This window comes from Oreochromis niloticus, linkage group LG18, assembly GCF_001858045.2.
Source record: "Oreochromis niloticus isolate F11D_XX linkage group LG18, O_niloticus_UMD_NMBU, whole genome shotgun sequence".
In the NCBI taxonomy this organism is placed as follows: domain Eukaryota; kingdom Metazoa; phylum Chordata; class Actinopteri; order Cichliformes; family Cichlidae; genus Oreochromis; species Oreochromis niloticus.
Window position 1 is genome coordinate 3,749,264 of NC_031982.2, and position 15,741 is coordinate 3,765,004.

At 39.6% G+C, this 15,741-nt stretch overlaps 1 protein-coding gene across 10 annotated transcripts in view; it reads left to right on the forward strand.

The window, feature by feature from the left end:
- Nucleotides 1-15,741, forward strand: part of astn1 (astrotactin 1) — a 418,702-nt gene that overhangs the window by 259,682 nt on the left and 143,279 nt on the right. For all 10 annotated transcript variants that reach the window (XM_025900129.1, XM_019348325.2, XM_019348326.2 and 7 more), the window contains one exon: nucleotides 4,432-4,620. In XM_025900129.1, the coding sequence (XP_025755914.1) occupies nucleotides 4,432-4,620 (189 nt within the window). The remainder of the gene's footprint in view (nucleotides 1-4,431; nucleotides 4,621-15,741) is intronic.

Here is a 15,741-nt window from a genome sequence, read left to right on the forward strand (position 1 = left end):
CCCACTGTAAATACAGCCACGGCACCTCTAATGCATTTCCAATGGTGCTGCTGTGGTTTGAAAGTGGCTGCCACTTCTGCTGAGGATACACTTTCTATTTTCTCTTCACTCAGAAGCGACTCAACAGCCTCCATCTTTTTTTACTCCCATTTCCCTCTTTAGCTCATCATATTTCAACAGCCACCGGAGGGGTGAGGGTACTGATTTTTACATCTGATAGCAAAGCCCCCATCGCTCATCCTCACTGCGTTCTCTGGCTCGCACTTCAGTGGGCTCCTAATTTAATTTTAGAGAAGAAGTAAGAGTGAGCGGAGCATGATTGCTGAGATATTAATACTGCTTCTCCTGGAAATCATAATGATAAAACTGCTATTGCAGATTTGTTTTCCAGTTTTTAATGATTGGGAATTTCAGTAAACACATGGTCATTTCAAGCTTTGCTTTTTACCAGTCACCATTAACCCAATGTGAAATCACTAAAATAAGAGCATTAGCATTTAACTCATCACCAACAACTACAGAGTTATTTTAACAGCTCATTTAGAATTAAGATTATATTTATAGTCGGTAGTTCTTTAGTAGTTCTTTGACGCCATCACTTTGGGTAAGAACCTGTCATTCCAGTTTAAGATCGAGTACCAAAAGCCTCCAAGGGAGATTCAGTAGCTACTCTAGGGAAAAGAAAAGAACCATTAACTCAGAGGTTTTTTTAGTGTGGATGATGGCACTTTAAAAAAAGAGAAACACAGCCTGACTTGTGATGGATTCTTGTCAAACATCAAAGAATGATGTATTTTCCATTTAAAATTAGGTTAAAGGTAACACAAGTAATCAGTCTCACCCAGCATTTAAATAAAAACAAGACCGGTTGGTTGCTTAGATGACTAATTGTCAAAACAAAAAACACATAAACTATATTAGAAGCAGGAGGCTCTCTTCCACAGCATGTCTTTTATCTTGTCTTCCTTCGCTCACCCCAACCGGTCGCAGCAGATGGCCCCGCCCCTCCCTGAGCCTGGTCCTGCCAGAAGTTTCTTCCTGTTAAAAGGGAGTTTTTCCTTCCCACTGTTGCCAAAGTGCTTGCTCACAGGGGGTCATTTGATTGTTGGGTTTTTCTCTGTATGTATTATTGTAGGGTCTACCTTACAATATAAAACACCTTAAGGCGACTTTTGTTGTGATTTGGCGCTGTGTAAATAAAACTGAATTGAATTGAGTTAGTCATAGCTGTGATTTTGATTTTCACGTTTTTTTTTAGCAGTTTTTGAATTAACCCGTAAAAGTAGTGAACTGCTCTAGGGTCCAAAGATCTCATGATGTGTGCCAGTTTCTTTGTGATAAAAAATGAATTTTAAATTTGATCATATTCATTCTTGACTGTTGTTTTGAGCAGTAGATCACAGAGGAATTGGCAAAACATAGCTTTCAGTCTTAATTTGTAGTTTGTTCAGAAACATACTACAGGGTGGGCCATTTATATGGATACACCGTAATAACATGGGAATGGTTGGTGATATTAAAGTCCTGTTTGTGGCACATTAGTATATGTGAGGGGGCAAACTCCTCAAGATGGGTGGTGACCATGGTGGCCATTTAGAAGTCGGGCCATCTTGGATACAACTTTTGTTTTTTCAATAGGAAGAGGGCCATGTGACACATCAAACGTATTGGTAATGTCACAAGAAAAACAATGGTGTGCTTGGTTTCAATGTAACTTTATTCTTTCATGAGTTATTTACAAGTTTCTGACCACTTATAAAATGTGTTCAATGTGCTGCCCATTGTGTTGGATTGTCAATGCAACCCTCTTCTCCCACTCTTCACACACTGATAGCAACACCGCAGGAGAAATGCCAGCACAGGCATCCAGTATCCGTAGTTTCAGGTGCTGCAGTTTGCCTCATCACTGAACAAAATCTTCTGTGTGAACTGAGGGTCCTGTTCCAATTTTTGTTTTGCTCATTCTGCAAATTCTGTGCACCGATCTGGGTCATCTTCGATGAGATGCTGCAGTAGCTGGAGTTTGTAAGGGTGCCATTTGTGAGTAGCTAATATCCGCCGAAGGGATGTTCGACTAATGCCACTCTCCAGTGACATGCGGCGAGTGCTACGCTGTGGGCTCTTGCTGAATGAAGCTAGGACAGCCACTGATGTTTCTTCATTAGTGACAGTTTTCTTGCGTCCACATTTTGGCAAATCCAACACTGAACCAGTTTCACGAAACTTAGCAAGCAGTTTGCTAACTGTAGCATGGGAGATGGGTGGTCTCGTAGGGTGTCTTGCATTGAAATCTGCTGCAATGACCCGGTTACTGCATTCACCAGATATCAACACAATTTTGATCCGCTCCTCACGTGTTAACCTCTTCGACATGTCAATGGCTGTGAACAAAGAGAAACTTGTAAATAACTCATGAAAGAATAAAGTTACGTTGAAACCAAGCACACCATTGTTTTTCTTGTGACATTACCAATACGTTTGATGTGTCACATGGCCCTCTTCCTATTGAAAAAATAAAAGTTGTATCCAAGATGGCCGATTTCTAAATGGCCACCATGGTCACCACCCATCTTGAGGAGTTTGCCCCCTCACATATACTAATGTGCCACAAACAGGACTTTAATATCACCAACCATTCCCATTTTATTACAGTGTATCCATATAAATGGCCCACCCTGTACTTTCTTCAATTCTGCATGGTGAATATATCTAAGCCTTGATTATTTATATTGTTAAAACAGACTATTTAATCTGAAATAGGGATAACACGTCACAAAAAATTCAATGCAATCAGGAGCTTTGCTGCTATAACAAATCTATACTATGAATAGCTTGAATAATTGCCAGTATTACCAAAGCTTAGACAAATATTTGTGGGTAGCTGCTGTTTCTGTTTCACAACGACTTTGTACTTATGTTTTAGCATCTACCTTTACTTCCATAGTTACCAATATAAGGATTCACACCCAAGAAAACACTGCAAATATAAAAATAAAGACAGAGTTGCAGTTCAAAGTGACAAATTTTAAACATTTATTCTGTATTCTGTTTGAAAGTGTTGCTGCTCACAGCTTAAATAAGTGTACAGTTTTGTCTCCCATGCTGCAGTGTTAATACTGACCGTTTTCAGAACACTGCAGGCTTTGTGTGGGAGATGTGTTGTTACACACTATTTGGTTAGTTTTAGGCACCAAAATCACTAGGTCAGGTTTAGGAAATGTCATGGTTTGGTTTCCAATAAGCCCACTCTGCATGTTGATAAATGACTGTGAAGGGTACCTAGTGCATTCGAACGTGCGTCGAGTGCTCCAGACCGAGCATCCATATGTGACAAGTTGGAAGCGAGGCATGGCTCATATCCGTGTGAGGACACTGTGGATAATCAGCACTGTTTGGTTAAAAGGGTTCATGAATAGTAAGCAGCTGGCTCAGAAGTTCACTAAACCCTTTTAAGACATTTGGTGCCAGACACCTGACAGAAACTCCTGCTTCACCCACTGTAATTTTAAATAGTTTGTGATGTTAAATAAGTGAGACAAACGTGGATTACAAAGGGCAAAAAAGTTCTTCAAGATAAAAATAGAAACTTAAAAAAAATGTAGCTGCCAGAAATCACATAGCCATGATCTTGTTATAACCACAATTTGAATATTTTAAACTTAAGACTTTAACTAGTCTATCACATAATAAGGGTTATCATGGTAATTTGGCTTTATTTCACAACGTATATGGACATTTTTTTAAACTCACACTGACTGTCAGAATTCCCAAATTCCCTGATTCTTACTTTTTCCTGTTACCACTTTCCAACTTTCCACTTGCAGCCTACCTTTATACCTAACACACTGGTGCTCCACACTGAGTTTGCCTAGGAGAGTTCAGGCTCTGTTGAACAACAAAGGCGGTCACACCAAGTACTGACTTCCAAGCTTGCTAGAATTGTATATCCTTTATTTTTACCGTATATACTGTTTTTATACTGTAAGTATGTTTTTAGAAGTTTCAATAAATTGCTCAAGACTTTTGCACAATATTGTAAATTATATCACCTCTGTTTATACTTACTTTTAATGGTTTTAGTGACTAGCTTGCTGATACATCAAGTTGCCTATGCTAATGTCTGCACCAGCCCAACATTTAAGTATGTTAGTATTTTGTATAAAAATGCTAATGTCTAGCAACTAATGATTATCCCAGTGCCTGACAAAGTAGCAAAAGACCAAAATTAAAACAAACTACAGATACTTACAATATAATAAACTGAAAAAACTACCCAGTATATATCATATGTCCTCTGAGAATATGCAGGATTTTCATAAAGGAAGCTTATCAAGATGACTATTAAGGCTTGAGCAGAAGATGTGCTGTAGCGTAGCAAATATGACATCCCTGTTTGTTTGTTTTTTTGTAACATCATCGTATTTTTTCCAGCCTTCAGCTCCGCAATTCATTCTCTGGATGGAGCCACACAGCGGAGCGACTTTGTCTCCATCCTCAGGGAGTTTGGGAACCACTACGTGCAGGAGGCAGTGTATGGCTTCCAGGAGTCCTGTACCATCTGGTACCCCAACAAACAGGTACAGAGGCAGCTGTGGTTGGAGTACCAGGACATAAGCAAAGGTATGGGATACACACTCACACACTGTTGTTGTCATATCAAATTATAGTTTTAAATAAAGACAAAAATGCTGGAACACTGTTAAATTTCTGAATTGTCACTTTCACAAAATACATCGAAACGTGTGTATGTGTGTGTGCATATGTGGGTGCCTGTGGGGGGTGGACAGGATGATTATGTTACAAATTTAGAAGTGTAGAACCCTTGATCTTCTTTCAGCTGCACATTAAATGCTTGCCAGGAGAAACACTTGAGCCTCACATGGGACTTCTTCTAACAAAGCCTTAGCTTCTTTGTTGGTTGTAACCGGTTGTAGAGAACTGTAAGTCTTCCAGGAAGGCAGTCTTTTTTTATCCTTCTTCATCTTCACACACCGTTTTATGGAAATGTCCCTTCAATATTGTTTAGGTTTATCTTTAACGGGATTTGAATTGCCACACTTTTTCCTATAAACCATGCAAACACAGAAATAAGAGTATGTCATTAGGACTTGGCATCAATCTTTGATATTTTTGATCAACCAGACAAACAAAACATTGAGAGCAGGCTGAGGCAACATGCTAAATGCAGGCATAAAAACAAAGAAACCTGGCACATGATTAGGAGCAGGCTGGGAGTATATATATATGTACACAGGATCATTAGCTGAGTACAATCAGGAAGGGTTGGAACATTTCAGGAGACAGGACCAGGAAAAAAAAGCGTGTTGGAAGGTGGACGTGACAAGTTCTGAAACAGAGTGAATGCATGGAAACTGAATGCTGAATGAATTACTGACTGGGACAAAACAACTGTTAGAAACCAACAGCCAATTTTAGACTCTACTGACAGGCTGTAGCTTCATTTTTAGTATTTTTTCACACTTTTTTAAACAACACAACATGCACATCTATTCAAATCAATTCAGTTTTATTTATACACTGGCAAATCACAACAACAGTCACCTCAGTAGACCCTACAATAATACATACAGAGAGAAACCCAGCAATCATATGACCCCCTATGAGCAAGCGATTTGGTGACAGTGGGAAAGAAAAACTCCCTTTTAACAGGAAGAAACCTCCGGCACAACCAGGCTCAGGGAGGGGCGGGGCCATCTGCCTAGTGCTCCAAAGGGGTGACATGGTACTATAAGGTTATAAAGATAAGACTGGGCCTGATTATGACCTTGTATGTGAGGAGCAGGATTTTGAATTCAATTCAAATCTCACTAAAATTTATAGTTAAATACATTTTTATTTAACTATATATTATTATATTTCGGGTATTTAGTTTACTGAAACTAGACTAAAACTCAAAAAATGTAAATTATGACTAAAGCTAAATCAAAATTTGCTGCCAAATTCACCAGGGAGGGACAAAATAAGGCTTAGCTGTTGTGTACTTCAATTTGTTTAAATGTAATTTAATCCGGTGATCATGGTAAAGCTTCTAGTACTTGTATAATTACCAGTTTCCAAGCTTTGGGCTTCTGTGCACATGTGCAGAGGGAGAAGATTCATCCATGCAGATTAGAGCGTTGTGCTTTTTTGCCCACAGTTGTAAAGGAGTGAAATATAGACTGAGGTGTGGTTTTGCACTATAAGCAGCATTGTTCTATCACATGTGATTTCTTCCCTCTCCAGAGGCACTTACAGTGCTGCTACTTTACGGTCTAACAATCAGCGAATCGATGACTTTCCTTTTGGTTTTATTACTCAAAATGCTAGCATATGTCAGCCATCCATCTCTTTGTTACACGTGCTTGTTTTTTCAGTAAGTCGCTGCAGACATAACTGATAATCCATCTCGCCTTACCATTTCACCCCAGTGGCTTCAAACTGTCTGCAGTCGTTTCCTCTGTTTGATCCAGCCACTTTTCTTCCTTTCCCTTGTTTTGTCCAAGGACGCCCCTGCTGCGCTTCACTGTTCACTCCCAGTTACCTGTGCGCTGATAGATGGCATCAAATAACTGGGTTTTTCTGCCATCAGGAAAAGAGCATTACTCTTCATTTTCTAACAGTTTCTGACAGGCCAGTTGCAGACGCTGCTAAATGACTCGTGTAGTCCGTGGTTTTTTTTCACGACTTTACGATTGATTATCCTCAGATTTATTCTTACGCATGAATACATAGCAGATATTGACAACCTTTAAATAATAAATTGTATTAATTAATGTTAAAATTATTGATATTTATAACAGAGTAACAATAAATATTTTAAATAGCAACATTCCCCATTATTTGTGCACTGACAAATAGGCAGTAGTTTTCATTTCTAATTATGATTTACTTTTCTTTAAAAGTACTACCGCTGCATCTGTGCTCATGAGCTGCCTTGTTGAAACAACATAAAAACATCTGATTTGGTCCATGTGGGAATGAAAATCCGATTGTCTGAACTCGTGCAAAATCCATCCAGAATCTATTATTCCTGTCAAATGGGAGCACAATGATTGTGCTGTGCTGTGAAGTACTGAAATGATTCAATCTAAGAGGGCTAACTGTTTCAGTCTGGCCCGGGACCATCCGTTTCTAGGAAAAGAAATTGATTCCATTGGCAAAAAACTTGAAATCAGAGTCATCTTTCTTAATCTCTTCCTGACTTCTTGGAAACGTCCTGGCCTTTTGGAGGGGAGTAATGAGCTCACAGGAGAGTTTGATGATCCATGTCCTCACCCTTTGCTCCAAATACAAGATGTGCCCAATTCAGTGAGAAGTTTGGCTGATCATTTTCTGCATCTTGGCTACTTGCATTTGAGCTGCTTCTACCTTATTTTTAGATGGTGAAACATGAAATCAGTTACGACATGATTTAAAGAAAAACAACTGCTATTGTGTTTTTCTCACTACATGAAATGAAATTCGGCTTCACATAATGGACTTCTAAGGGTAGAAACAGTTTTCCCAGTGTGCAGCGGTCCTCTCATCTATGCGTCGGTGTAGCTCCAGGCTCTTCTTTTTTATAAACTGCATATGCAGTTTATACTCTGATTGTATAATATCATCATTATAATATCATTTTTATGCAAAAAAAATAAAAAAAAACAAATTTTTCCCACATAATGAAATACTGCTGTTTGAAATATAAGGGGAAACTTTTGAGTTTGTACTCAAAACAGCCTCTCCTTCTGTGTGGATTATGAGTGCAAATTTAATAAAAAAGAACTTTAGGATATTTGGAGACGACTGTGCATCAGCTGTGAATTATAGCTCAGTAGACTGGAGCTCAGAGGGTTAAAGAACCGCATAGTGTACCAGGGTGTGTAAAGTTAACTGAAGACTGTTGTTTCTGATGACCCAGGAAGCTGAAAAGAACGCACATTGACAGAAATGTACACACACACACACATTGCTATACTGTCACTGCTGTATCTGTTATGTTTGTGAAGATGCTGCCATAGCTCATTAACCATGGTCAGTCGATGTGTGCGTCTCCATGTGTTGTCCATGATGCCTTGTCTGGGTGATTAATGGCGCTTTCTTGCCTGCACTAGGTTGTGATCGGAGTTTCCTATTGTCAGACACATGACCTCAATTACCACGCGAGAGATCAGACATGAACAGCATCAAAGCTGGTGCTGCTCTCGTCATGTTACAAACATTTATTTCAGTGACAACATGTGTTGGAAAGTTAAGAGCCTTTATAGTTTCTGTTTTCTCCACCTCTCCAGAGTTGGCAGGTTGGTGTCCTTTAGGCCTTTGCATTGTTTTTCCAGCTGACAGCTTTACTGGTTTGGTGTCATTGCTTTTGTATACAGTGACTGGCAGCACTAACACATTGCAGACAGGCCAAGCTAACAGCTAGTGAGCGAGCAAAGCTTAGTAGCTGAGAAACCAAAAGGGAGGTGGTGGAAACCAACACCTGTTGCGTGTCTCCCCTCTGTTTTTCTTTCTAGTTTGTTGTTGCTGTTTGAAGACTTTGACTTTGGTTTCCCACAAAATAAAGGTTTGTTTTTAGTTTATTCTTGTCAGGCTGGCGTTTGGGTCCTATTCTGTCTACCCTTGACATTCTAGCATGTTAGCATTTCTGTGTTTTACTTCTGTGTCTAAAATCCACCAGTGCAGGTTTAAGAAATACTTTTTGGTGCTTGTGACCTACAATCTCATGTCTATTTACGAGAGGATTGGGACCCAAAGTTTCCAAGTATCACATAGAATTGTCACTAGACGATCAATATCATTCACTTGAGATATCAGGGCCTAAATGTTGTGGCTGATCACAGGTTATGTTATAAATTTGAAGATAAATGCAGCAAATGCAAAAAATTTGAAATCTGTTTTTAACAGCATATTTTCTATTTTGTTGCAAAATTTGGTTCTGACTTCAAACTTTATGACTAATAGAGGAAGTTCTAGACCAATCTCCCAAGGTTATATGCTTCCATACTAATGAGGAAAATCATTAAGTATTGTGTGGCTTGCTCAGAAAATATTTCAAGAACTTCTTTTAAACACTCCTGAAATTGGGACAGTACCGCAGCCATCTAAGCACAGAGTGGATGTGAATATGATTAGCCTTATTTAGTTTGCCTCGTGTCTCATTCACTGAGTGACCTGTTACATGGAAAATATGTGGGGACTAGTTTGCTTGAAAACAGCTTCAAAATAATTAGATGCTTTGGAGTTCTGTCAAAACACTCCAGCAGCAATTAAAAACGGAATATGCTTCAAAACCACCTAAAGGTGACATTATAGAGCTTGTTAAATTGTTAAATGTCAGATCAAATTGAAAATATTTAATCCTGACAGGAATTTCAGATACCAGTGAAGGTGTAACTGCAGTAAACACACAGTGAGAAGTGCTGCACGAGATTAAATGTCTTTGCTATTGTTTTCACCATCAATCTTTTCTCTATCTTCTTTCCCTCCGACTAGTGTTCTCCACCTTTCCCCTCACTTTCTCTCTCAACTAAATCACTACGACCTCAACCGTAGCCCCCCTTCTCCGCCAAATCAGGTGTTGGGTTTTTACCATCCTCTTCAGTGCAGTGTTGTGTGCTGGGATGTGTGTAAGTGTGATCACCCTGCCAGAAGCCAGGTAAAAATAGGTGCCTTATTTATTCTATTAGGACCTGTCATTTTAACAAAGAAGCAGCCAAGAAAGTCTCGCTCCAGGGCAGGAGGGACTGCAAGAGGAGGGGGAGGAGAGTGGTGAGGAAGAGTAGAAAAGACATGGAAGAAATTATTCAGAACTGGCTCTCACCTCTGTGACCCCCTCTCCACCCGCACACAGCACACACACCTTAGATTAGCACCACCTGCCCTGTCTAGTTACCACCTAGAAATTATGCAAACCTCACTGATTCCTGGCACTTTCCTTCTCTCTATATACTTCTAATCTTCTGGGTCTTAGAATTTGTGCATCAGTATATAAGCAGTGTTGATTTTACTGCATAAACGTGTCAAATTAAAGCTGTGCTTAAACACATATATCCTTCTAAAAACACTAAAAAGAAGTGGGTGGTCTTTCTGTGCTATGTGCTATGCATTACACCTACAGGAGATGCTTCGCCTTGGAAACCGCTGCCATGAAGCTCCCAGCACACAGTGTTTGTGTTGATTGATTTTTGTGTGTGTGTTGTTGACTTTTACGCACTATGCACCTCAGCACTCAATGAACCCGCTCTGTGACCTTATGTAGTCTGCCACTTCATGGCTGAGTTGCTGTGGTCCCTGAAATCTTCCACTTTGCAGGAATGCTACTTCCTGTTGTTTGTGGAATATCTGGGAGGAAGGAAACTTAATGAACTTGCTCGTGTTGCAACACTACAGTCGATTTCAGCATGCTCCTCAGAATGACACGTCTTTCACAAATAGCAGGGTGCGTGATGGGACTTTTGTCCATAAATATATGCTGCAAAAGTGCCAAATTACAGACCAGCTTACATAAATAAAAGGATGAGCTTGATGTAGCGGATGTATAAAGAGGGACATTAATGGAAACAGAAATAGGTGCCTTATAATAATTGGTTCAGCAGGCTCAAATCAATCATCTTTAACCTCCTAAGACCCGAACTCTTCCACAGCATGCAATTTTAATTTCTCTTTGATATTTGGTCACATTGGGGCCCGATGAATGTAAAAACAAAGAATTACCAGATTTTTTTTTTTTACCTTATTTTTGTTTTTAAGAAAAATAAGAGCCACATATGAGGATATTCATTTAAAATTTTGATAGAACAGTAGCAGTATAATGTCCCCGTAAGTGGATATCAGGCCCTTGTAAAGCAAAATTCAGTATTTTGGTCTAAATAACCCAAAATGTGATGTCCACATATGTGGACGCCAGGTCCTAGAAGGTTAATTATAATTTTTAAGTGAACAACAACAAAAATAGCTGGATTTGCAAATTATTCCTTTTGGTCCCTTTTTTAATTTCCTCAATTTTCTTCTGATTTTATCCCAAAAGTTGGTGTTTCCATTCATTATCCATCCTGCACTGCTTGAGTTTGTGTTTTCAGTCAGGATTACATCCTTCAGTTTCATCTGCAGTGGGTGGGGCAAATTCAGGGATCTAGAACCTGATCCGTTAATACAGTGTTTACAGATATCTGCAATCTCTGCAGTTTTTAAGAGGTTTGTAACGTGGGCATTTCATTAATTACAGAAAATGCCTATCAGTTTGGCTTTTTACTGATAGCTGCTTTACAGCAAATGGGATCATTTTATCAGTGCTAGAATAGCACACTTACCTCCAAATCAATATTAAGAAGACATAGATTAGGGCAGGTGCATCACACAGCAGCACCGTATTAGCGGATGTAGCACATTGATCAACATGTATCTAGCGTGCTACCTTGTTTACCAACTCGTCTTAAAGTGCTCATACAGTTCCCATGTCAAGATGAAAATAACACACAGAATGCGAATGTGTTGCAGAGAACTGTCACATAGGGAGTCTTAAGCCCAAGGCTGTAAAGACGTCTATAAATATTCTACATGTTCAGCTCTGGGGCTAGGTCTCCAAAGGTTGGTTAGAGTCATGCTTTTTTTTTGTCAAGGCTGCTTTAATATTTTGGTCCTTGTATCTTATAGTGAACTCACAAAAAATGTCATAAACAGATTTTTAAAGAATGTTCTCTGCAGATACTTCCCTCAACATGTTTGCCTGTAGATATTGGTAACCCAGAAAACACTTTTTTTTTCTCCACAGCATTATCAGATAAACACTAAAAAAGTTGACATTGCTTCTCCAGTGTGAGTGTTTTTTGCAGCAATAATATTCCCTTATGTGCAGCTTCAGACCAGATGACTCCTGGAAAAGTGAGTCATTTGTGTAGGTTTGTGAGAAAACATAACATGTTTATTGGATGTTTTTCTGCAATAAATTGCTATTTTACTCGATCTTAAAGACGATGGAAGCATTAACCCATCGTTAATATTCAGCAGTGAAATGTAATTTTGCTATCACTGTAATTACTATTTAAGTCAGATGTAAGAACATGAACTATATGTGTCAGTCATCTTATAGCAGAAAGCTGACGAGTAGTGATGGGAGCATCACAGCCAGCTGTACTGAACAAGGAGTTTGCATTTAAACTTAAACACTCTAAAGTTAAGCGTTGACTTTTTTTCCTCTGACAACAAATGACACTTTGAGACAACTGGGCGGGAGAATCTGGGCAGTGGGACACCTAATGGAGAAAAAAATCCCAAATATATGATCTGCTGTCCTCGGAGTCGGTGCTGACCTCTTTGAGGACTCGTTCAAAATTCTGCTCAGAGGCTCTCCTACCTGACTCGTGAGCCAAGTAGACCATTTGCCTTTGATGCACCGTCACACGTGTCGACCCCTTGCCCACATTCCTCTTTTAAAACAGTTTGCTCCATCTGAAAATCGAAGGAAAGCTTTAAAAATAAAAATAATCTATAAACAATTATTCACTGAATGCAATATTTTCTGTAGGTAATAACATTAATATCTTAGTTGGACCTAAAACAATATTTATAACATTGCTTTAGTGTGCATGCAAATTGTAGAGTGTCTGTAACCAACCCTTCAGGCTAGATTAAGCTTCATATTTTTCTATCTTCTGATACGTAGTTTTTCATAGCAGGCAATGCAGCGCGAACACTGACAAGATACCTGTGATTACAGTTTACTGCTCATTGTTTATTGTGATGCTGTTGTGTTCGTTTGGATTCACCGTGCTCAGCTGCACACTGTTTAAATAATGAGCTGCAATCTTACATCAGTCATTTGCAGTGTACTTGTTCTTTCTGCACTGAATGTTTTATGACACTTATTAATAGATATTCTCAGTAAATAAACTAGTGAAAATAATATAACATTTAGTGGTGATAAATCGATGTAATACCACCCGATGCAGAGTTGGAACACATACTGGAAAAGTTTTGTTGTCTCATGTAGATTTATGATGATTTATGATGTGAAACTTCATCTGCAATAAGTCTAAAATACTGTCAAAGTGCAGCTTTCTGTTAGGGATATTTTGTTCAGGGATGCTCGGAAACATTTCTTAGTCTCAGCTCAATATATGTGTGACCTCTTTTTACTCTCCTGCCAAACCTACTAGTTATGAGAGACAGGTAAGGTCAGGGAGCGACAGTAAAGCATGATGCCAGTCCAGCCTTTAGAGGGATAAAAAAAGAAGAGTGGGAAGGGCAGAGGAGAAGGTGAAAGAGGTGAGGAAAAAGTTGGAGTCATTAGACGGAAAAGACAAACGGTCGAGCCTTATGAAGAAATGAAGCGCTGGCTTCCCAAAAACGTGCTTGGAGAGGTCTTAAAAAAAAAGAAAAGATGACAGGAGAGGAAGGTGAGAGGAGGCGATTATAAAGAGCCAAGAATGGGTTTGACAGAGGAGATGCAGCGGAGAGGAGGTGAACACTGTCGCAGCTGTGATACAGAGGCAGCAGATCGGAGGAGGTGTGGGTGGAGGTGTTGGAGGAGATGTCGTCTGCCTCTCTGAGGAGGGGGTGGGGTGATAAATGTCTCCTGCTTGTTCAGTCACCGGGCGATTACAGACAGCCGTGGAGCAGATGTCTGCTAACTCCTTCCTGCGAGTGTGCGCTCACGTGCGTGTTTTCCAATGCAGCTGTTTTCACTCCTATCAAAGGGTTTCTTTCTATCTGTGCGCATTTGTTTATGCACGCATGTCTTAAAGCACGTGTGTGGGTTTCTGCGAATGTGAGCCACAGTGTGTGTGTGTGTGTGTGTTAGAGAGAGTGTGTGATTCAGCAGCAGAAGGATATAGAAAAGTCTCATCCGACTCGTCGAGTCTAACGAAGTGAAACTGCTCCTGCAGCTAAAGTTGAAGTCGAAGATGAGAAACAGATTGTCCAGCTACTCCGCCACAAAATTGGTTGATTTCGAGCTTTGTCAGCACAGTTGCAGACAACTCACCTCACCAGAAAACACAGAGCCCAGCAGATACCAGTTTACGTACAACAGGATTATACAAATCGCATTACCATAGGATTATCTGAAAATAAAGACAACGAAACATGCTACTGGCACAGAGAGGTCACTAATCAAATCGCAGATACTCTCAGAGATGATGAGGAGTAACCCTGCTGGGGCAAGAACATGTTAAAAAGCAAAGGAGGTAAAAGTAAGTGCTCTTTATCTACACTTAAAAGAATTTTGTGCCCAAAACGGTGAAAACTCGGTATTCGTACCACAAGATAATACATCAATAGCAGGAAGATAGCATTCAGAATAATAGTCCAAGGAACTCTGCCACGAAGGAGAACAAGTCTTGCAGCAGGATTTCTTTCCAAGTTCAAATAAAATACAATTTTTAAGTCACATTGTGAGATCTGCAGGTGAAGATGTGATATTCAAGCAGGACAATCATGGATTTTCAGTAAGGTGCTCGCACAGAAACATGGATGCACACACACCCACACACTCAAATAAGAAGGCTAGGCAGCCTTAAATCTGCTGTTTATGAGACAGCTGTGAGACATTTTCTTTGCTCAGCAAAGTGCTCATTTAAGTCAGGTTTATTTCATCAAAAGTGGACGCCTAAAGGATATCATAGCGAATGAATAGTCTGTCTGAGTCAGCTTAGGGTTTGATAACTCTGGGCATTTTCAGGGAGCTGGGTACTGTTACTTATGACAGGGTCAGAAATGCAGTTTTCATACCTCTGTGTAATATTTCTACATATATTCTACATTCTAGACTTGAGGCAAAACTGTCAGCTCTAACATATACATTAGTCCACACATAACGTTCCTTATATTATCTTAATCAGAGTACAAATGTAGCACTTTGTTCATGATAAAAATGTGAACATCATGTAGGTGGGATAATTGGTGTTCATTAATGTTTTGTGAACACAGCAGGCCTTTTATGCCTGAGGCAAACCTGGAGACTAGCTGAAAGCTAAAGCCAGCAAATCCTGTGTGAAGGCAAACAGTTGCCTGTTCTTGCAGCAGAGCAAATATGGTTGGAAGCCATCAGTTTGCACTGTTTAAATGCAGTGACATTTGTGCTGAAAAGGCCAAAAAAGGAGGGGGAAAAGTGCAGGGTTTGGGTGAGGTCCTGCGTGCTACTGTATATTCCACTGAGAGGGTTAGAAAAGGGAATTGAAGAAATTTGTAAAACCGGGTCAACGTTAGGTAATCCTGTATTTACCGCTGTGTGTACCTTATTGAAACATCATCGATTACTGATGTCAGTAACAAATATCAAATATGCGGAAAAAAGAAAGTTCGGGCACAACCGAACAACTCTGAAGAATTCAGATGAGCCTTGGGCTCCAAATCATTCATAATCGGTGATGATCCAGTCAGGCTAAGCAGTGAATGTCACAGTTTGCAAAAAACCATAAAATTTTCAGTGTAAAACAGGAAGCACGATAATTCACAAAGACGCAGACTAGACCAGGGGACACAGCTGACAGGGGAGACAGAGAGAGGAAGGGGCATGAAGCACAGAGGAGGCATAAAGACAGAAGAACTAGAAAACTCCAGAAAATATAAGAAGAAGGATATTAATAATCAAAACATAAACACTAAGTTATCAGACTATCAGTTATCAGACTAGTAACCATCACTAATAACTGGTATAGCGATAGTTCAGCTTATTTACTATAAAGAAATAATGAAATTCTAATGAGTTATTAGTCATTGGTTAGTAGTTGGCTTGTAGTTGTGCTGTGTACTGTGTAGTGC